Source organism: Grampus griseus (assembly GCF_964374135.1).
Source record: "Grampus griseus genome assembly, chromosome: 8".
Classification (NCBI taxonomy): Eukaryota; Metazoa; Chordata; class Mammalia; order Artiodactyla; family Delphinidae; genus Grampus; species Grampus griseus.
In genome coordinates, this window is record NC_139002.1 from 8,262,489 (window position 1) to 8,286,397 (window position 23,909).

At 40.0% G+C, this 23,909-nt stretch overlaps 1 protein-coding gene across 3 annotated transcripts in view; it reads right to left on the bottom strand.

The window, feature by feature from the left end:
- Window positions 1–570: 570 nt before the first annotated feature.
- FAM118B (family with sequence similarity 118 member B) overlaps window positions 571–23,909 on the bottom strand; it is a 45,913-nt gene continuing 22,574 nt past the window's right edge. For 2 of the 3 annotated variants that reach the window (XM_082659616.1, XM_082659617.1), the window contains exons 3-8: window positions 20,305–20,557; window positions 11,115–11,342; window positions 8,438–8,566; window positions 6,884–7,169; window positions 961–1,041; window positions 571–708 (exon numbers count right to left, since the gene is read on the bottom strand). In XM_082659616.1, the coding sequence (XP_082515742.1) occupies window positions 695–708; window positions 961–1,041; window positions 6,884–7,169; window positions 8,438–8,566; window positions 11,115–11,342; window positions 20,305–20,557 (991 nt within the window). In that variant the 3' untranslated portion in view covers window positions 571–694. The remainder of the gene's footprint in view (window positions 709–960; window positions 1,042–6,883; window positions 7,170–8,437; window positions 8,567–11,114; window positions 11,343–20,304; window positions 20,558–23,909) is intronic. The other variant, XM_082659618.1, reaches the window with a different exon arrangement.

The window sequence follows — 23,909 nt, forward strand, 5'->3', positions numbered from 1 at the left end:
AAGAAGGGAAACAGGAATTGATAATGCTGAGGAATCAGGTAAAAATAAGTAGTTGTCCCAAGAATGAGGTCACCTTCCCCCAAGGTGAAAGAAGAGAACTTTTAAAATTTAAATTCGGCTTGTATCTTTGCAGGTTAGGAGTTTTCTAAAGTGACTCAAAGTAGAGCTGGGGCCCTGGGAAGTAAATGAACAAGCTTTTAATACAACTCAATTATGTAAAAGACTGTACACTGTAAAAGATCTAGAAAACTAGAGCTTCAAGCCATGTTTTAAAAATGCCATTAAGCTTAACTGAAAAACCAAGTATAGAGTACAAAACTGCAACAAGGGCCGCGGCGATCCCATGGCATCTAGATCCCGAGTTCTTCATGCGGAGCTGTGGCCACGGTCGGTAGAGATGTCCCGTGGATCTGCTGTGTGGACATAGGCCTGTCCAGCCTGGGGGTGGGGCGGGGCGGCCTCCGGGTCCCTTGTCACTTGGGTATTGAACTGGAACAGGCCGCAGAGGATTAGGAAGCAGCCGGCACGGCACGAAGGGGTAAGCTGCAACACCCGCCCACTAACCCCGGCCTTCAACCTCTGCGTTCTGGTAGTTCCTAGGAGCTGTTTTGGGTTCTTGTGAGTTTACTTGTTAAACACTGTCCACGGTAGGCCCTTACAGCTTGGGCTAATGGTGGTGATTCCTCTAGCCCTCTCATGTACTACAGTCTGTGGAGAGAGAAGGGAGAGAGTTAAGTGAAGTTTCACAAAACAGGTTTACACATCTAAAGCTGCAGAAATTTAAGTCAAGCTTAACCCTTCAGAAGACAAGACACAAGATACTAGGAAACTTGTAACAGACTTGGTGGGAAAATACAGACGCTTTAATAGGTAGGAGAGGTTCTCCAAGGTCTTAACTAAGTTCTGGGAAAGCATTTTCTGCTGACAAACTGACAAATAGTAGAACAGGAAACAGTATACCTCTCATTTCACTGTGTGCTGTCGATGAGCCATTTAGCTGGCCTTCTGAGCCATTTAGCTGGCCTTCTCTTACCGTCCCTGCTAAACAGAACATACACCAGTATCAGGTATTTGGCTGAAAAGCTAAAACTATTAATAATAGAAAAGCAACCAACTAAAGGGAGATGAAAGTACATGGTCTGACTAAGAAGGATGACATTATTTAGGAATGCACACATTAGGCAGGACAGTAAACCAGTTAGTCTTCACACTGTTGTATTAAACAACAGGGAAGTAGTGAGGTCCCTGAGTACACGGACATTACTTGTGAACAAAACAAGTGTGCTTGCTGTCCCTAACTAGTCCAGAAGGCCAAGTTTAGGTAAAAAAAACTACTCCAGCTGGGGTCAGGAAGCAGCGTGCAAGGAGGCAGATTCAACCAAGTACAAGAGTGAAAAGGAAGCGTGCAAGGGGGCAAATTCAACCAAGTAGAAGAGTGAAAAGTAGCAGACACGCCCACGGTATAAAATGGGTTTAGAGCTGTGCCGTCCCACTGGCCACATGTGCTGTTTAGTTTTAAATTAAATTAAAAATTCTGTTCCTCAGGGAACTCCCTAGTGGTCCAGTGGTTAGGACTCCAAGCTTCCACTGCAGGGACCTGGGTTCAATCCCTGGGTGGGGGACTAAGATCCCGCAAGCCAAGTGGTGCGGCCAGGAGAAAAAAAAAAATTCTGTTCCTCAGTCACACTAACCACACTTCAAATGCTCAACGGTCACATGCGGCTTGTGGATACAGCACTGGACAGAGAAGATTACAGAATATTTCTATCATTGCAGAAAATTCTATTGGACAGCACTGGGATAGATAATATATAGGAAGAGGTTTAAATCTGAACACACGGGAGGAAAGAATAGCCATCAGAAACATGGCCAATTAGAATATAAACAAAAGACAGCACCCAAACACACAAACTGGTATTCCTCTCTTGGAAAGCACTTGAGCAGTATTTATCAACCACTAAAATGTTCATGCCCTTTGACCTAGTAATTACACTGAGAACCCATCCTACTGGCAAAAGGAAAAACTGTACCATTCATTACAACAGTGCTTACAATAGAAAAAACTAGATACTGCCTAACATAGGGGAATAATTAGGTAACTGTGACATCCACACTGGATTATAACACAGTCATTAAAAACACTGGTTATGGGCATTTTTTACAGAACCAGAACAAAAAATCTTAAAATTTGTATGGAGACACAAAAGACCCCGAATAGCCAAAGCAGTCTTGAGGGAAAAAAAAAGAGCTGGAGGAATCAGACTCCCTGACTTCAGACTATACTACAAAGCTACAGTAATCAAGACAATATGGTACTGGCACAAAAACAGAAATACAGATCAATGGAACAGGATAGAAAACCCAGAGATAAACCCACGCACCTGTGGTTAACTAATCTATGACAAGGGAGGCAAGGATATACAGTGGAGAAAAGACAGTCTCTTCAATAAGTGGTGCTGGGAAACCTGGACAGCTACATGTAAAAGAACGAAATTAGAACACTCCCTAACACCATACACAAAAATAAACTCAAAATGGATTAGAGACCTAAATGTAAGACCGGACACTATAAAACTCTCAGAGGAAAACATAGGAAGAACACTCTTTGACATAAATCACAGCAAGGTATTTTTTGATTCAGCTCCTAGAGTAATGGAAATAAAAACAAAAATAAATGGGACCTAATGAAACTTAAAAGCTTTTGCACAGCAAAGGAAACTACGAACAAGACGAAAAGACAACCCTCAGAATGAGAGAAAATATTTGCACATGAATCAACGGACAAAGGATTAATCTCCAAAATATATAAACAGCTCATGCAGCTCAATATTAAAAAAACAAACAACCCAATCCAAAAATGGGCAGAAGACCTAAATAGACATTTCTCCAGAGAAGACATACAGATGGCCAAGAAGCACATGAAAAGCTGCTCAACATCACTAATCAGAGAAATGCAAATCAAAACTACAATGAGGTATCACCTCACACCGGTTAGAATGGGCATCATCAGAAAATCTACAAACGACAAATGCTGGAGAGGGTGTGGAGAAAAGGGAACCCTCTTGCACTGTTGGTGAGAATGTAAATTGATACAGCCACTATGGAGAACAGTATGGAGGTTCCTTAAAAAACTAAAAATAGAATTACCATATGACCCAGCAATCCCACTACTGGGCATATACGCAGAGAAAACCATAATTCAAAAAGACACATGCACCCCTATGTCCACTGCAGCACTATTTACAATAGCCAGGTCATGGAAGCAACCTAAATGCCCATCGACAGACGAATGGATAAAGAAGATGTGGTACATATATACAATGGAGTATTATTACTCAGCCATAAAAAGGAGCGAAATTGGGTCATTTGTAGAGACGTGGATGGATCTAGAGACTGTCATACAGAGTGAAGTAAGTCAGAAAGAGAAAAACAAATATCGTATATTAACACATGTATGTGTAACCTAGAAAAACGGTCCAGATGAACCAGTTTTCAGGGCAGAAACAGACACAAAGATGTAGAGAACAAACATATGGACACCAAGGGGGGAAAGCCGCGGGGGGTGGTGGTGGGATGAATTGGGAGATTGGGATTGACACATCTACACTAATATGTATAAAATAGATAACTAATAAGAACCTGCTGTATAAAAAATAAATAAAATAAAATTCAAAATAAATAAAAGGTTACATTTTAAATTTAAAAAAAAAGGTCCATATGAAAAGAAATCTAAAAAAAAATACTGGTTATGAAGACCGCAGCCATGTGGGAAAATGTATGATGTATCACTGAATAAAAAAAAGGACCGGGGGCTTCCCTGGTGGCGCAGTGGTTAAGAATCCGCCTGCCAATGCAGGGAACATGGGTTCAAGCCCTGGTCCGGGAAGATCCCACATGCCGCGAGCAACTAAGCCCATGCACCACAACTACTGAGCCAGTGCTCTAGAGCCCACGAGCCACAACTACTGAAGCCCACGTTCCTAGAGCCCATGCTCTGCAACAAGAGAAGCCACCACAATAAGAAGCCCGCGCACTGCAACGAAGAGTAGCCCCTGCTCGCCACAATTGGAGAAAGCCCACACGCAGCAACAAAGACCTAATGCAGCCAAAAATAAGTTAATTAATTAAAAGAAAAAAAGTACCAGGAGTGTATGTGTACTTTGTTTACAGCCATGAAGAAATGCACAAGGAAAACTTACCTGAAATATACCAAAGTAACTGCTTCTATTACAGTAATGAATTATAAAAGAATTATTTTCCTTTCCCCATTACTTGGTTTTTCTGAAATAAATGTACCGGGATCCTACAGAATCTTCTGAACCCAAGTAATTCTCACTACGCAAAAGCGAGTACACAGCACAAAGCAAGGCACACAGCAAGAGGCCAGGGTTAAAAAAAGAAAACATCAGCAAAAGACCTCGGACCTCTCATCGGTACTTATCTATAGAGAATCAAAACATAACCACGGATGGAAGGTAAGCTTGACCGGTCTCAAAACAAAAAAGTGTTTTTAACCTAAAACCGCTCTGCTAGATTTTAGATCACAAACTTAGCTGACCATTCTAATAAAGCCTCTGGCCACACTGAAAATCCTTGATTTTTAACAATTCACAATACCTTAATGAGTGATAACTTTGAGAAGAGCTGCTCTGTTAGGAAGCCCATGCAGCTAATGAAAGAGTCTGTGCTGCTCCACAATACTTCTGATGGTTTTTGTCAAGAAAAGACACAGTGTAAGAGGAACAGCTGTCCAGCAGGATTTTGTTCTTTTCCACCCTAGCATCTTCCCCGGGTGGAATAGCTCAGAACGCAGATCAAAAGAAATAAGTAGAGCTTGGCTATGTACTCCTTGCCCAGTGGAAAAAGCCTACTGAGAGTCCTATCTGTGGGCAAACAGCAGAAGAATCTGGAACACTGCAGGACAGCAGAAAACATACCCGCAAGAAAGAATAGCAAATTGTTTTCACAAAAGAGATAAACCAGAAGATTTGTCTTTTTAAGGGTTTTTTAAAAAAGTCTTCTGGAAAAAGGGTAGACCTAGTTTTCAGCGTTCAGTTATGGTGATGCCTTTTACAGACCTTGTTCCATCGAAACACAGCCATGGATAATAAGAGCTTATGGAATTTCTCATCACAGGAGAATTCCACTTGAAGCAATCTGATTCAGAAGAGAAACCTGGGATTGATTATTGGGTATAGGACAATTAAATCAATCTATTAATCTACTAATAGACTAATAAATTAATTAATAGATCAATTTAATCTACTAAATTACCTGTACCTTAACAGGCTCCCTAACATGTATTCAGATTGACAATGAAAATGAATACTGGCACATGACTTTTCAAGAACATATTCTACATACAGCAGGAAAGTTCCTTTGGAACTGTGTGGTGAGTCAGAATGGCCATACCCTGAGGCCCGGCTTTATTCAAACTGAGATTTTAAAAAGCATTCTCCAATTTAGCTGTACCAAAAGGTTTTGCATTTTGTAGATTAACTGAGAACTTGCCTGGAGCCATTAATAAACTGAACCTTTTATCCCCATTTGGCTTTCCTGTTAGAACCTGGAGGTAAAATGTCAAGTGAGTGGTACCCCTAACCTCTGACTTTAATTCCACCATAACAGTTTCCAAATAGCATTTTCAAAGTGTGTTTTTTATTTTTCTGTTTATAAAGACAACGCATAATCATAGAAAATGCTAACATAGAAACAAAATATTAAAAAAAACACATTAAATCCTACTTCATAGAGATAACCACAGTTAATTTAGTAAACTTCATTCCAGATATTTCTCATACAAGCATACAAAAATAGACTATATCTACAATTTTGTATGCCAGGGACTGACCATGGTGGCATTTTACAACCGTTTTTTTTTTTTTTTTTTTTTTTGTCACTCACAGTATTATATCTCTGACATTATTTTGGCCAGTAAAAGCATTTTTTCTTTTATGGCTTCTTATGTATTTCATCAATTAATAAATGGTGTATTTATAGAATCCCCCATTTTCTGGAACATTTTAGATTGCTTCCAATTTTTGCCATTTATCGACAACACTGATTACATCCCTACACTTGTATCTTTGTGCAACTGTGTAGTATAATTGTGCAAGTATCCCGTGATCTCCTTAGGAGAAACTTCTCCTGAGATAAATTGTATCAAGTGGGATTTCTGGGTCAAAGGTTTTAAACTTCTGAACATATTCCAAATTTCCCCTTCAGAAAAGTTGTACTAACTTTACCTTCTCACCAATACTACATGAATGTATTCCTTTCCTCACGGCCTTAGGAGAAACTTCTCCTAAGATAAACTGTATCAAGTGGGATTTCTGGGTCAAAGGTTTTTTTTTTTTTTTTTTTGTGGTATGTGGGTCTCTCACTGCTGTGGCCTCTCCCGTTGCGGAGCACAGGCTCCGGACATGCAGGCTCAGTGGCCATGGCTCACGGGCCCAGCCGCTCCACGGCATGTGGGATCTTCCCGAACCGGGGCACGAACCCGTGTCCCCTGCATCGGCAGGCGGACTCCCAACAACTGCGCCACCAGGGAAGCCCTGGGTCAAAGGTTTTAAACGTCGGAACATATTCCAAATTTCCCCTTCAGAAAAGTTGTACTAACTTTATCTTCTCACCAATACTACATGAATGTATTTATTCCTTTCCTCACGGCCTTAGCCGAAAGGGAGTTATCATTCTTCTCTATTTTGAAATCTAAATTCTAATTGCATTTCGCTGATTAATCTGAAGACTAACCGCCATCTCCCTTCATAATCTGGTTAGGATTATATTCCTCATCTTGGTGATGACTTTACCCACCACAAACACATAAGAGGCTGAAGAGCGGTTGCCCTCCGACCCCTCTCAGTCTCAAAACGCATCTTACCTGACCTTCCCCTTGTGGAGATCTCACATGTCAGTCGCTTGAAATACTCTGGAAGGTCAGCATATTCATTTCCATAGGAGATGACTTTAATCCCTTTGTCCAGCATGTTTTCTCGAAGCTTCTTGAACTCGTCCACATCTCCTCTCCGAACGAGCATGAAATGTTCTAAGTCAGATTTGTGCTTGACAGCCTCCAGAAAAAGGGCTTGGAAAGTGGTGTCATCCACAGTCCAGCCACAGCCCAGGAAAAGGAACGACTTGTTTTCATAGAGCTTCTGAATCTCTCTCTTGTAGGAAAAGAAACATATTAATGACACGTGAAGACATGTCTGAAACAAGAGTCAACAAGGTCATAACTGCTGCATTTAGCAGACTGTGATGACCGATTAACCAGCATTTAAGAGGGGAGATGCATCCCCGTGAAGGAGTCTGACCTCCTCATTGTTTATTATTGTAACTTGATGACTGTCCTAAAATTGTATCTTTACCTGGAATTCTCCTGCAGGCTCTCTATTCAGGGTCTCACTGGTCTATGCCTTACAGTTTATTTTTTAGATCTATGTGCCCAGAGGCCATAAGGCAATGAGTAGTCTTCAGTATAGCTTACTCTTCCCATTTTCTTGAGCATATCTGCCTTTTTTGCTTAACAGAATAAGCCGTGGATAACTAGAGAATTCCATCACCAGATGTGCTCAAAGAAAGCCTGACACTTAGAATATTAATATATACATGTGTGTATACATTTATATACATGTGTGTGTGTGTGTGTGTATATATATATCTCACACACTACACATATATAAATATAAAAATATTAGAAATGATAGTGATGACAGATGCAGCTATAACACGTCAGGGAAAGAACAGGTGAAAAAAGGTCCCCTTATGCTTCAGAAAACATCACATTTTCTTGGTCTTTTTTCATAAAGAAAGCCTCCATTTTATCACCCTATCCAAATTTTTCTCTATGTTTTCCCGTGAGCAATAAGTGAATAAGTGTGATGATTCAATATAAAACCATCACCATTTATATAAAATCTCTTTAGAATGTACGCCCTAGTAGTGACTGGTCAGTGAACAGCTGCATAAATTAGCTTTGGCATAGAGAGGGCCATTAACACTATATATACCAAACGATGAAGGGCAGTAAGTCTTCTCTGTATGTGAAAATGACACCAATAACAGAGTGCCATCTGCTGGGTGTCAATCAAGAACAAAGTAAAACCTCAGAGTTTGACACCTGAAGATGTCTGACATTTCCAAAGGTGGCATGTACACCCACAAGTTAAGAAGCACAGGAAAGAATGCTTGGCCTTCCTTTTTTTTTTTTTTTTCCGCCTCGCCATATGGCACGTGGGATCTTAGCTCCCCGACCAGGGACAGAACCCGAGCCCCTTGCATTGGAAGCACAGAGTCTTAACCACTGGACCCCCAGGGAAGCCCCGGCCTTCCAATTTTCATTAATGAGAAGAAACTGTTATCCCTGGAAGACCAGTGGTGTATTTAGAGGTTTCCCAGGAAGGCTTTCCCGAGCGGCAAGGTCAGCACCACTCACCATAACTTCAGTGTTCCTGAGCACATTCTGATAGCCAGCTGGGTGAAGGACAATGCCACTAGGGTTGGTGTAGACCCCATGGATGTGCAAGACGCTCAGCTTCCGCTTCTCCTGAGCCCACTCGAGGACCTGCACAACACAAACACAGCTCAGCCAGGTGGGCAGGGCTGAGCACTCGCTTCAAGGTCCCAATGGGCAAGAGGCTCTTCTGAGGACTAGGCTTCTGACATAACTCTCCAGCTTCCTGATACTACAGGCCAAGAATGTGGCCACCCGACGTGGCCTCCCTTTCTACTTCAGGCATGACTGTTAGGAATGAAGGCAGCAAGTCTGGTGATTTCTCTTTGAAAGCAACAAGCAAAAATGAGAATTTGTTTGTCTAATTTGCAGGAACCACAGGGCTCTTTCCACTGGTGACACACATGACAACTCTGGATGACCATTTCAGGAAGGATCCCCGAGAGGTCAAACCTTGTATCGATGCCCTGGTCTAGTCCCCTTTCACACTTACTCCAGGCTTGGCCATATGGCTTGCTTTAGCCAACGGGGCATTAGCAGACAAGAGCAGAAGCTTGGAAAACGTTGGCACAATGAGTCTTCTTTCTCTTTTGCTGCTTGTGGAACCCAGCTACCATGTGAAGAAGTCTGATGGCCCAGCCGACTGCCTGCACCAACAGACACGCAAGCAAGGCCATCTACCACCACCTGGTCTGGCCCCCAGAGGACTGCAGCCATGTGTGTCACTTGCAAAACCGGCAGAACTGTCCAGCCGAGCCGATCAGCCCAGCTCAAGTAGCAAATTCACATTATCACGGGCAAATAAAACATTGTTTTAAACCACAAAGTTTTCAGGGTGATTTCTTGTGCAGCAATTGATAAGCGATAAAAGAATCACTTCAGTCACCTCTGAGTTACCTAAAAGGCTACCAGTGAAGAACGATTATTTAGATGACAATGATAATAAGGGCCAACTGGATCCCATGTTTCCATTTTCCCAAGGACTTGAGACAGCATAAATTTATTTTTAACATTCTAGAGAAATAAGGTATGCATTAGGGAAAAACAGTCAGGAGGCACAGAGATTTAGAATTAGAGTATTACCAGGCTCTATTCTGACTGCCAGTCAATGGCTTTAACCCTTAAACTTCAATACTGCCCCTAATGTGGACTAAAATACAAAGCAAATCTTGAGACTCCAGGGTGAAAATGAGAAGGAAAATTTCAAGTCTGATTGATACCCATAACTTTAAAAAGGCCCTTACGCTTTTGATGCTGGTCATGATCTTTGGAGACTGTATCAGAAACAGCATGGAAGCTGTTTCTTGCCATTCATTTTTTAATTTCATTCAACCATTTATAAATTCAAAAAATATTTACTGAGCACCTACTATGTACCCAGTACTATCTTAGGCATTAGGGTAAGAAGGGCTGCCATGGTTCCTGTCCAAATGGGGTTGCTATTCCTCTGGGGCAAACAGGCAGAAAACAAACAAACCAAGATGAAAATGGAAAGTTATATCAAGTGCTTCATTGAAAATACGAACCAAAAAATAAGGTGGGTCCTTTCTTAATTAGGATGGTCAGAGAAGACCTCTCAGAGGAAGTGATTCGTAAGTGAAGACTTACAGGTGAAGAAGGAGCTGGCCATACAAAGCATGGAGGCAGCAGGTAGAAAACACTCCAGCCAGAGAAAACCAGTCTTTTCGGCACCATTTCTCTAAATTGGATTTCCTTTTACGACTCGACTTCAAGGTCAGCAAAATCACAAGACTGGCATTATAGCTACTGCTCTGGCAGAGGCAGTGCTGTGACATGAGTGCCCGTGGGGGAGTCATTTGTCTCTTCAAACTCTACTTAGCTGGGTTCTAAGTGGGACACAAAGGCAGGCTCCCAGGAAAACGAAGTATGAAGGCAAATTACAAAAACTACAGGGCAGGACAAATGAGACCCTGTGGCGGTTTATAATCTGTTTGGTCCCCCCCCCCCTTCTTCAATCATTACGTCTCTGACACCTTTTTATGGCAATGAAAACATTTTCCCTTTTATGGCTTCAGTGTATTTCATCAATTAAATGGTGTTATCTATAGAATGTCCCATTGGTGCTAGATTTCAAATTACAACCTTTGGTGACCATTCTAATAAAAGCCTTCTCTCATTAGATGACATAGATGGACATCTGTAATTCCATATTATGGGAGATGGCGTAGGTATAGTATGGGCTACATTAAAAAAAGAAGTCTGCTGAGGTGTCCTTTGAATACTAATCTCAACCCAGCTGTCATTTGGCTTGAAACGGGCTCTCCAGACATCAAAAAGTAGCTTTCGTACATTTCCAACAGATGCCATGAACAATATATCCTAACAGAGAACTCTAGATCAATACTGCACCCACCTGATATTATCTAGTGTTAAAAGATTTACATCTCACAGTTCAAATGGCTTCCTATAATCGGGTGAAACTGTCAAAACTCAGAGAACTGAACACTTTTACGATCTGTGCTTTTAAATGTACATTGATTTTTATCTCAAAAAACTAAAATCCAACCAGGGATAACAGTCTCCCTTTCTACCTCTCCATAAATGCCAGTACTATACAATATCCCAACCAGAAAACAGTATTTCTCATGAGGATACAATCCACTGGCCTGAAGAGATAAACTAATCCTTTACTTTTTACCTTCTTCTCATCAGTAAGGTCAAGGGATTCAAGTTGTTTTCCCTGATCTGCTGCATACAGTTCCAGGAGATTGTCAAAATTTGTAGTTAATACCAGGGCTCCATTTTCCATCAGGTGGAGAACTGACTGAAGTAGCTGTTTACCAGAATCTTCCATCTTTGACTTCAAGTCATCAAATACTTCATATAAACAGTCCTTGAAAAATGTGGATCGAACATTACTAGTACGCTGGGGAGGGATATAAGAGAGATAAGTTAGTTCTAGCATTTTGGTAGGTCATTTGTTTCCATTAAATAACAGCAACTTTTTGAAGAGTGCTTTGCACTTATACTGTCTCTGGGACTTCCCTGGCAGTCCAGTGGTTAAGACTCTGTGCTTCCACTGCAGGAGACACGGGTTTGATCCCTGGACGGGGAACTAAGATCCCACATGCCGCGCAGCATGGCCAAAATATTAAAAAAAAAAAAAAAAAAAAAGTAAAATACTGTCTCCCTCACAGGGTTCTAATAAGGAAAACAGGAGTATACATGCCAGCTGCCAGCTCAACGCTTTAGCACACAGCAAGTGATCCGCACTATTACATCATATGCAAAGAAGCACACGCTCTCTAAATAGGCAGTTTAATAGAATGAAGAAGATGGGCATGGCGAGGAGAGGTGACTACTGTCCAGACCAAAGGAAAACTGGGGCAGAAAGCACAGCTCCAACTACCCTTTAAGGAGGCCTCAGGTAAGAATACTTTCGTTAAACTTTCCGTATCTAGGGCATAACCACTAAAAGACAGCTCTAAATGTGGTTTAACATGTCTTTTTCTAATCCTAGGTGCTTTTTACAGATGCTGATGGATTCAGGACAGACCGCTTACCTTCTCCCTGCCTGTTTTTTTCCCTGGTATAATTCAGCCACTTGTTTACAAGGCTGCTAGGGAGAATATTCAGTACATGATAATGGTTACCAAAAATCTTTATTTTGCAACTGTTAAAAATACCAAAACTAATCAGTTCTGAACAGACTCCCTATTTCTTAACAAATGTTCATTTAGATAACTGTTTTCCCGGGTTTGTTTTGAATACTACAGGTAAATATCCCTGAGAACTAATGAGGAAATATAATACCAATCTCAAGTGGGAAGTTGGCTTTCTAACTTAAAAGGCAAAGTGATCCCTAGACAAAAGGAATTTGAAACAGGAAAGTAGCTTTGCAGTGTGCTATGACAAATACCTGATCCCTATCTTATTCTTGCAACACCATTCCATTAGATAATATCTAAGCAAGAATCAGTTCTTAAAGGCCCCATTATTCCCCATTCAAACTCCAAGTAACTGCAATTAGCTGCTAGATAGCAGACTAGCCATAATCCTCCTAGCAGTCTCCCTACCCTCCTGGTTTGCCTTGTATACCTTTCTAATAGCACTATGCGCCGATAAAGATCTGTTTCCACGGAACCACGTAAGTAGATTCATAAAGCACACTTCAATCTGCCGAATGTGCTTCCTATTTTTTCCAAAGTATTTTATAAAATTATCCATTTTTTCATTATACCTTCCAAGTGAATGGTAAATTATTTTCACAGGAGAAAAATGAGAGCACAGAGGTGAAACAGTACCTCTGCCTGGTGATGACACACCCAGAAGTTTGTCTAGCTCTGTCGCTGTTCTCTGCTACATTTACCACAAGACAGGCTTCTCACTGTACCCTGTTGTCAGTGGGCTCAGACTCCTTTCTAGGGCTAACTAGATGGAACAGCCCACGATTTATGTGGCTAAGAATGGGGGTCACGTTTTTCAACTTCTGTCCGCTCTCTTTACATCATGGCATAAATTATTACGTCACATATTAGCAGACCACAGGCAACCAAGGAGGGACTCTAACACTTAATCAGAATGAACAATCTGATCAGAAACGAACAGTGAAGAAACTGAATTTCACTACATGCAAGAGTCAACTACTATTGAATGCCAGGCACTGTTCTAGATTTGTTATAAAAAATATGGTGCCCCTTTAATGTCCATCAACATTATGATCCATGTACCCTATAATCTTGCAATCTCATTTCTGGGAATATATCCCACAGACGTAATTGCAAACAAATAAAATGACATATGCAACATTATCACTGCTCTGTTCCCTGTGACAGTAAAAGACTGGAAATAAGCCAAGTATCCATACACAGGAAACTGGTATGGAAAGATGTCCAGGATATACTGTCACGTAAAACAAACAAGTACACGTCAGTATGTCTAGAATGCTACCTGTTGACATGGGGGTGGAAGCAATGAAATAAGAATAAATAGAATCCCATGTGCTTGTTTTTACAGAAAAGAACAATGGAAGGATACTCAAAAAGAGTGGTGACCAACTGGGGGCAAGTCGGGGAAAGGAGGTAGACAAAGCCATGGGTGCGAGTGAGATGCCATGATGGATGTACACCTTTTATATCATTTTGTATTTGTGCAATGTGTATAAACAATACAATACCCATTCAAAAAATGAAAATTAAGTTTAAAATTAAAGAATATGGTGACTTTAAGAACTTCCTCATCTTTCATACACACACGGTTAAACAACACTAATAAGCCAGCACCAGTTTAGTTATCATGCACACAGATAAAAACACCTGGGTATACGAACAGGTAAGCATGGGTGTGCGATATACTTCCTTGCTTCTAAGAAAAGAAATACAAAAGGTTAAATAAAGTCTGGAAATAAAAGTCATGAGCCACTTATTTTAGCTAACTATCTTTGGGTCCTCTTTCAGTTATTACATTTTGCATATCAACACAGACACGAAGGAAAGCGGCTTCTATAGCTGCATCGATTTCCTCAGACTTAAAATCAACTTTTTCTCTCTTGAAACAGGTGACCCTAGAACTGAATTTCCCACAAATGGCCTCTCTAAGTAAAGACAAAAGAATGAAAACAAACAAGGAGGTTCCAAGGTCAAAAGGAAATGCCAAACTCCCACACATATTTATGGACATTTTCTCATTCATTTAAAACAGTGAACTGAATCCAATGTTGCTTCATTTCCTCCTACCCTGTAACTCCCATCCTTCTGATCCCAGACATAGTAAAAACTACAAAAAAAATCCTGACTCATTTTCACCAAGGTTATTAACATTTACAGTGCATTTACTATGTGCCAGACACTTCCCATACATTTTCTCACTTATTTTTCAAGTGGGATAAGTAGCATTATCCCAGTTTTACAGGTGCAAAATTAGATTCTGAGACCTTAAGTGATTTGCCCAGGGTTCCAGTGCCTTTAAAAATGGCACAGTCTTTCCGGTTCTGAAACCCAAAATTTTTGCAATGGCATTTCCCTACTCTAAGAAACTGGCTCAGTAGATGGGCCTATTAACCCTGTCATGTTACTGTTGTTTGTTAGATTCTTAAAAAATAAACCAAAAAAACCAACAACAAAAAAAAACCCCCCAAAAAAGGACATTTTCAAAGACACACAAAAGTAAAAAGGAGAATATTATCTCTCCCCGCTTCCACAGTGCTCCCCCCAACCCCCCTGCTCCCAAGTACCAATTTCAACAATTATCACACATGGCCAATCCTGTTTAACCTAAACTCCCTTCCACCATATCCCACCCCCTTCACTGAATTTTTTCTGAAGGAATTCCCAGGCATCATATCATTCAGACACTTCAACAGTTTCCTTAAAGATAAGGATTCCCATTTACATATAAAAAAGTCTGCAAAACCACTACCACACCTAAAAAATGCAATAATATTAATTCCTTAATAGCAAATACTCAGAGAGTCTTCATATTTACCCAAATGTGTGTTATGTGTGTGTCTCTCTTTTAAGCCTTTGGGTTGCCTATATTTTTTCCTTACATATCCCCTATTGGAGTGGTTTTCAACATGTGGCCCATGGATTCCTAAGATTCTTTTTTTTTTTAAAATAATTTATTTCTTTACTTATTTATTTTTGGCTGCGTTGGGTCTTCGTTGCTGCGTGCGGGCTTTCTGTAGTTGCGGCGAGCGGGGGCCACTCTTCATTGCGGTGCACGGGCTTCTCATTGCAGTGGCTTCTCTTGCTGTGCAGCACAGGCTCTAGGCGTGCGGGCTTCAGTAGTTGCGGCTCGTGGGCTCAGTATTTGTGGCTCACGGCCTCTAGAGCGCAGGTTCAGTAGTTGTGGCGCACGGGCTTAGTTGCTCCGTGGCATGTGGGATCTTCCTGGACCAGGGCTCGAACCCATGTCCCCTGCATTGGCAGGTGGATTCTTAACCACTGTGCCACCAGGGAAGCCCTCCTAAGATTCTTTAAGGGGTCTGCAAAGTCAAAATTATTTTCATAATGGTATTAAGGCGATATTTGTCTTTCAAACTGTATTAATATTCACACTGATGGTACAAAAGCAATGGCAGGTAAAACTGCTGGTGCCTTGGCATGAATCAGGACACAGGCACAGTGGAACCCAGCTGTGCCAGTAATCACAGTAGTACTCTTCACTACCAAAGACTTAGAGTAAGAAAAGAATGCCAGTTTCACTTAAGAATGTCCTGTAAAATGAAGCAGTAAAAATTATTAATTGTACTAAATACTGACCCTCAAGTACATGTCGTAATATTCTGTGTAAAGGAAAACAGGAAGTACACACAAAGCACTTCCCACTCTGATGGGGTCTTGAGGCCAGACACTCTCGTGATGATTTTGAGTTTTAAACTGAACTAGCCACCTTTTTTTCATCAAACATCATTTTTACTTGAAAGAATGACTGGCAGACAAACTATGATTATTCAGATTTGAGTATTCTCAGCATTCTTGCAAAAATAAATGAAGTGAGCCTGTCATTTCGAGGAAAAACTAGCCAATGATCGCTGCCATTGTTGCCAATGATGAAAGCTGAGCTTTCAAGCAAAAATCAGATTTTTAGAAAACTTTTATCTGCCACCATGAGCTTGACAGCTTCCAAATACCTTTGTGATGAGATTGGTGGTGATATTAATGGATGCAATTTTTTTGGATGGTGTAATGAAATGTGTCAAAATCTAGAAGATACGTACACCTCAGTGAAGCAGTGTTTTTCCAATGGATAATGTTACAAAACCGTGCATGGATCATGGATCTTAATGCAACAGCATAAGGGAAGTTCAGATTCCATATCACCAATAACATGGATATGATCTGATATCAGATTCTTTATGGCTATTAATCTTTAGGAAGCCATCACTTACTGCATTTTTGGTGTAGTATCAACAATGAGTATCTACGTTATCCAAAAAGACTATTAAAATACTTTTCTCTTTTCCAAGTATGTACCTGTAAGCCCTGATTTTTTTGTATAGTCAAACCAAAACCTCACAAAGACACCTGACTGACTACGTAAAGTAGATATGAGAATCCATTTTCAATTAAGCCAGACATTGAAGAGATTTGCAAAACGTGAAACGATACCACTCTTCTCACTAATTTATTTTTGTTTTTGGAAAATATAGTTGCTTTTGATAAGCACGTTGTTTATGTTAGCATGTAACAGGCTTATTATTATTTTTAACGAATTTAACATTTAAAAAATGTCTCAGTTTTAATTTTCAATATAGTGAATATGAATAGACATAACCCACATAAACAAGAGCTGTTTGAGATTCTCAGTAATTTTTAGGCGTATATAGGGGTCTTGAGACCAAAAAGTTTGATAATTGCTACTCTATTGGAACTGACACTACGACTACACTTTAAGGTGAATACTAAATCTTCATCCAAAGATAATTAGTGACTCCAGTTTGATGTTTGGTTAGTATACATTTCTTGACACTGACTTTAAATCCTCTCATTACTTTCAATCATAACTAACCCACCTAGCAAGGTCATGCTTTCTAGTCTCAGGAGACCTTTTCAAAGGATGAATGAAGGGTCCAGCCAAGTGGCACGGCACCATGTAGACAAGACTTGCTGGACTAATACAGCACTCTTTGTCCTCACGAGCTCTTTCTTTCTTTTTTCCCCCAGAAAGACAACATTTTTATTACCGGGCTGACACACTTCTTTAATACTTTTCCCTTATATTTTGGGTCTATATACTCTTTAATTACCTTTTTATATGACAACAATTTTGTATTTCTTTGAACATTAAAAAATTATGCTTTCTTCTTCTTTTCTCTCAAGTGTACTTAGCAGATATTAACACAGCCACCCTCACTTTCATTGACTACTGTTTGAATCCTACAGCTTTTCCATCCTCTTACCTTTATTTTTAACAGCTTTACTGAGATATGGTTCACATAACATACAATTCACCTATTTGAAGTGCACAATTCAGTGGTTATTTGTATATCCACAGATATGTGCAACTGTCACCACAGTCAATTTTTTTTTTTTTTTTTTTTTTTTGGCTGTGCCACGCGGCTTGCAGGTTCTCGGTACCCCGACCAGGCATTAAACCCCAGCTGCAGCAGTGAAAGCCCGAAATCCTAACCACTAGGCCACCAGGGAACTCCCCATCACAGTCAATTTTAGAAAATGTTCATCTCAAAAAGAAATCCCATCCCTTTACTATCACCCTCCTGCCCTCCATCCCTGCTCCAGTCCTAGGCAACTACTGAACTACTTTCTGCTCTAACAGATTTCCCTACTCTGGACATTTCGTATGAGTGGAATCCTCTAACATGTGGTCTTTTGTGACTGGCTTCCTCTCAGCGTAATGTTTTAAAGCTTCGTGCACATTGCACCATGTAAGTACTTGATTCCTTTTTATTGGCAGGTAATAGTCTATCGTGTGAATATGCCACATTTTGTTTATCTATTTGACAGCTGCTGGACATCTGCACTATTTCCAGCTTTTGTCTATTATGAGTAATGTTATAAAGATCTGTTTATAAGTTTTTGTATGGACACACACTTTCATTTCTCTTGGGGGGGTGTGTGTGTGTGTGTGTGTGTATGCACAAGTGGAATCGTTGGGTCATATGACAACTTTATTTATTTGTTTGAGAAATGGCCAGACTATTTTCCGTCCTGTCTGCACCACTTCACAATCCCAGCAGCGTACGAGGGTTACAGTTTCTCCACAGCCTCGTCAACATTTATTACCCAACTCTTTGATTCTAGCTATCCCAGTGTGTGTAAAGTGGTATCTGACATAGTTTCTGATTTGCATTTTTCTAATGACTAATGACGTCAAGCATCTTTTCATACACTTATTGGTTATTTGTATATCTTCCTTGGAGAAATGACTATTCAAATCCTTTGCCATTTAAAAACTGGATTATTTTAAATGCTGGAGAGGGTGGGGGTGGGAATGTAAACTGGTGCAGCCACTATGGAAAAGAGTATGGAGGTTCCTTAAATAGAGCTACCAAATGACCCAGCAATCCCACTCCTGGGCATATATCTGGAGAAAACTCTAATTCAAAAAGACACACGCACCCCTATGTTCACAGCAGCACTATTTACAATAGTCAAGACATGGAAGCAACCTAAATGTCCATCCACAGATGAATGGACAAAGAAGATGTGGTACATATACACAATGATACTACTCGGCCATAAAAAAGGATGAGATAATGCCATATGCAGCAACATGGATAGACCTAGAGATTACCATAGTAAGTAGATCAGACAGAGAAAGACAAATATCATATGACATCACTCACATATGGAATCTAAAAAATGATACAAATGAATTAATTTACAAAACAGAAACAGGCTCAGAGACATAGAAAACAAACTTATGGTTACCAAAGGGCAAAGCAGGGGAGGGATAAATTAGGAGTTTGGGATTAGCAGATACGAATTACTATATAAGACAGATAAACAACAAGGTCCTACTGGATAGCACAGGGAACTATATTCGATATCTTGTAATAAACTATAATGGAAAAGAATATGAAAAAGAATATATGTATAACTGAATCATTTTGCTGTACACCAGAGACTAATACAACGCTGTAAATCAACTATACTTCAAAAACAAATTAAACTGAAAAAACTGGATTATTTGCGTTTTTATTAAGTTATAAGAGTTTTTTTTTATACATTCTGGACACTACACCCTTATCAGATATATGGATTGTCGACATCGTCTCCCATTCTGGGGGCTGTCTTCTCACTTTCCTGATAATGCTCAGTGAGCCTAGTAGTTTTTACAACTTTGGTGAAGTGCAGTTTATCTATTTTTTCTTTTGATTCTTGTGCTTTTGGTGTCATGATTAAAAAACTACTGCCAGATCCAAGGTCATGAAGCTTTAAAACTACGTTTTCTTCTAAGAGTTTTATAGTTTTTAGCTCTGACATTTAGGTCTTTAATCCACTGAGCTAATTTTTGTATATGGTATGAGATGGAGGTCCCATGAGCTCTTTAAAGTCTATTAATTTTTTATACTGTTCTAGGTTAGTAACATTTTACCCCAATTAAGCACAAAGAAATGAAAAGACAAGTAAAAGGCCCTAAGTTTTTGAATGAGTCATGATCTAGGAGGGAATTACCAATACTTTTAAATGCCTTTCAGGTTAACACTTAATGACACTTCTTTCCTATGGGCCCTAGGGCGTAGGGGGAAAAATCAACACTGATAATTGACTTTTTAAGGCATAAGAGTTACATTTTTTTTCCAGGTGCACTTAATTCATTAAGCTTTAAAATATGCTTTGGCTACTCTACTATTTCCAAATATATCTTAAGTGAATCCTGATTTTTAAGACATTTTTAAAACGAAGCAAGACAAAGAGGCCCTTAAATCATTCAGGAATTGATTTCCAGCTCAGTTTGCTAAAACGCAGCAAAATTCCATATATATATATGTGTGACTGCCTTTAAAAGGAACATTAAAAACTGGCGCTGCTTCATCCACAAAATAAGAATTATCTCTAATCTTTCTGAGGTTCCCTGAAAGGCATGGATGCCAGGGAACACAGCTTTTATAGTAGTGAGTGTAGAAAAAGTAAATTTAAAACACAGCAATAATGGGACAGTGGTCTCATTTTGTACAAATAAAGGCCTCAACAACATTATCATCACCATCATCACCAACCCCCCCGCACCACCACCACCACAACACACTGAAATGAGGTCAAGGTAACTACCATGATTCGGGTCCATAAACTGACATTTTGCAGAAGAGCCAAATGTTATGCAAATCTATAGGCTAGAAACATAAATCTCCTTATTGCGTTCAGCATGTGTGTCTGGTTTTAGGAAAGATCGAATGCCAGGGCTCACACAAGGGTACTCACAGGAGAGAGTTTCTGGATGAGGTCATGGGCAACATGGACAAGGTTCTTGTCTTCATGGAGACATTTCTGAAATTTTTTGCTCTCCTCATCTTCTAGAAGATCAAAATCAATGGCCGCATCCAGTAAGGCCTGAATCAACCCCTTCCAGGATTTCAGGGCTGGGACCTGGGGTGCGACTGCAGCACTGATGCCCGTTCCAATCACCAGCACGAGCTCCCGAGGCTTCTTCGTTTTCAGGCTTGGGAGCAGCTTCCTGAAAAAGTCAAACAAATGAGAGGACTGAGAACGTCCAACAGACACGAGGCACAAAGACCGTCCAAAGCCACGGTTTTCAGCTCTAACTCCTACAGCCGCAAAGATGACAAGCACAGGCTTGATGCCTTTCCAAAGTAGTGTGAGCACGGTAGTGCCAGTACGTGTTGAGAAAGTAATAACCCTACTGTGGAAATCCTAAAGAGCCATCGTAAGACCCATCTTCTCAACCTAAGAAAACCCAATATCAGGAAAAGGTCCAACTATCACCACTCAGTTGAGTTTTGATAACTAAACTAATTTTAAACAAACATAAATTTCAAAAAACATGTCTGATTTGATTTGGATTCCAGAGAGAAAAGAAACCCCCCACATGTGAAATTCCTATTGTTGAGAAATGCAAAACAGGAGATGAAAGAAAAGCCAATAAAAAAAAACGTAAGCCCAAAGTTTGTGAACACAAAGACGAAAATGAACATGACTAAAGCTGAGTATGAGATAGTCAAATATGGGAACACATTTGCCTTCGGCTTTGTTCTAGATATCCTCAAGCAGGAAAAAAAAAAAAAAAAAGTGGCCAACAAAATTCTGAAAACACAAAAGCCTTACATACCTAAATAAAGAAACAACTATTCAACGGATATGACGGAAGGTGGAAAACATTCCTTTCTTCCCGTGATAAACACTGAGTTCTGTCCTGACTTCTGTGTGAGATAATTTTTGTGTTTTGGTACAAATTTTTGTGTTTTGTTTCTCCACGCCCCTTTCATCCTGAAACTATATTAAAATCTGTTTGAAATATGTTTATGCACTTTAATTTAAACACATGCTGATGGCATGTGTTTTCCTAAGAAACTGCCCTTCTCGACCTTTTGCTCACATAATACAATGAACAGAAAAAGGATTTGCATGTTGGCATAATGCAAGAAGGGAAAGGTACTTTTAGCCTTGAGAAAGCTGGTTTTGAAGAAACCACCTCTAGAACTGCCTTCCCTATTCCCAATTCCATGAAAAACTCATAAAGCACCATACACATGGAGTCCCTGGCCGCAAAAGCTTAGTCTGCTGGGGAAGACTGATAATAGACATTAGAAGCAAACAGTGAAAAATGCCATTTCAGTTCAAGGGGATCAAGAAAGTGAAGCACACACAAACATATACTTAAAAATTTCTAGAAGGGAGGGACTAGCAGATGCAAACTACTGCACACAGTATGAATAAACAAGTCCTATTGCACAGCACAGGGAACTATATTCAATATCCTTTAATAAACCATAACGGAAAAGAAAAAAAAATTTCTAGAAGTATTCATAAGAACTGTAAATAGTGGTTAACTCTGGGGATTGAGGAGAACAGGGATTTTTGTTTTCCATTTGAATGTGCTGTACTATTGGAATTCTTTACCTCATACATTATAGCTCTGAGATGTGATTTTTCCAAATTTAAGACTTCCAGTTAAAAGGGAAAAATTTAACAGTTATGTTTCACCTCTGGTTCTTCCTAAAACACTAAATAGTAGTAATTTTTTAAGAAGGCATACATTCATAAATAGCAGAATAGGAAAAGATGACAAAAATAGGAAAAGTAGACGAAAGAGGTCAATAGATTTTAGAAGCGGTCAAGTAAGAGCTGATCCCCTCTGCAGAAGCTTGGAAATGTTCAGGCACAGCTGAAGGTGGAGGGTCAATTCGCTGCAAGGCTGTGTCAGAAGTGGTCAGAACTCTAGGACAGGAGGCCTGTCCTCCAGAGAGCTTCCACCAGAGGGTTCTGTATCTGAGAACACCGTGCACAGCTTGGGGAGGGGGACTGTGTACATTCTGTATAAGAAATATGCGACTCTCCCCTGCCCCCTCTCCTAAAGGAAGACTCCCAGACGTTGGCAGTCAACCTTATGCCTGCACCTCAACCTCTTGGGGTCAGGAGGTGGGAGGAGTTCCCTTTGGGGAAAATGGCCAGCATGAGAGAAAAGACCCACAGAGTCCGGCAGGCTGTGGAACCTGGCCCATGCTTGTTACCCACAGGGAGGCCCACCAGCCACCAAGCCCCTCGTCACACACAGAGTCTCCATTGGCTTTTCAGTGTTTTCTCTTAAATATGAGCAGAAAAATAAGGGTCACCTTACCTTTGAACAAAATCCCCAGCATGAGAGTTATACCCAAACAAACCAGCAGATAGAAAGGAACTTGGGGGAAATAAGAGACCATCTGGGAAAGGGGAGAAAAACTGAAAAGGAAACAGTGACATCCTGACATAGATTTTTTTTTAAAATGGCATCTGTGCAACAGAACAGGATGCTATAAAAAAAACTGGGCAAACGAAAAGATTTCTTATTTCTATACAAAAAAGACAGAAATAAAAAATTCATAAGGTTGGGAGATACAACTGAGAAAATCTCTGAGAAAGTAGAATGATAAAAACAAAAGTGATAGAAAGCTGTAAGGAAATTAGAGACTTATCCAAAAGGCCCAACATCTGAATACCAAGAATTCTACAAAGACAGAATACAGAAAGAACCGTAAAGGAAATTATCAAATCAGTAACACAGGAAAATTCCTCCAAAGTGAAATTATTAGTAGCCTGCTTGAAAGAGTTACCTGATATCCAGATTCATGTGAAGATGTATCATTGTGAAATTTCAGATTACTGAGAATAAAATAACCATACTTACAAGTTTCTAATGAGAAAAGAAAAAGAAGTCATATAATACAAAGGACTAGGAGTTAGAAGAGAGTGGCTATTGTGGCAGGAACACTTAAGATGTTAGCAGAGAATGGGCAATGATTTCATTAACGGTAAGGAAAATGAGTCCGTATCTGAAGTTCTACACTCAGCCAAATCATCAATGTAAGAGTACGATACAGACATTCTCAAATGTCTCCCAAAACTTTTCTCCTCTGAATCCTTACTAAGGAAGCTAACGAGATGTTTTTCAGCAAAATGAAGGAGTACACCAAAAAGGAAGACATAAGATCCAGGAAACAGAGGGTCCAATACAGGAGAGATGTGAAAGGAATTCCCAGGGTGACAGGAAAGGAAAACGGCAGACAGCAGCAATGTGGCAGGCCTGGAGCACAACTGCCCAGAGGGAAGGACCCACGGAGCAGCTTTAAACTTGCACATTACTGACGTGTGTCAGCAGATTAGGAGATTTACGCTCTATCACAGAGTTTGAATTTAAATTGATAGGTTCAAAGAAAACAAAGCAAAAAAAAAAAAAAAAAGAGACAATCTTTAATAACCTGGAGGAAAAAATGGACAAGGAAAGAAACATAATAACACATTAGGCTCAGCTATGAATACTATTTATACAGTCATACAATGTAAATATTAAACCAAAAATTGTGATATAAAAC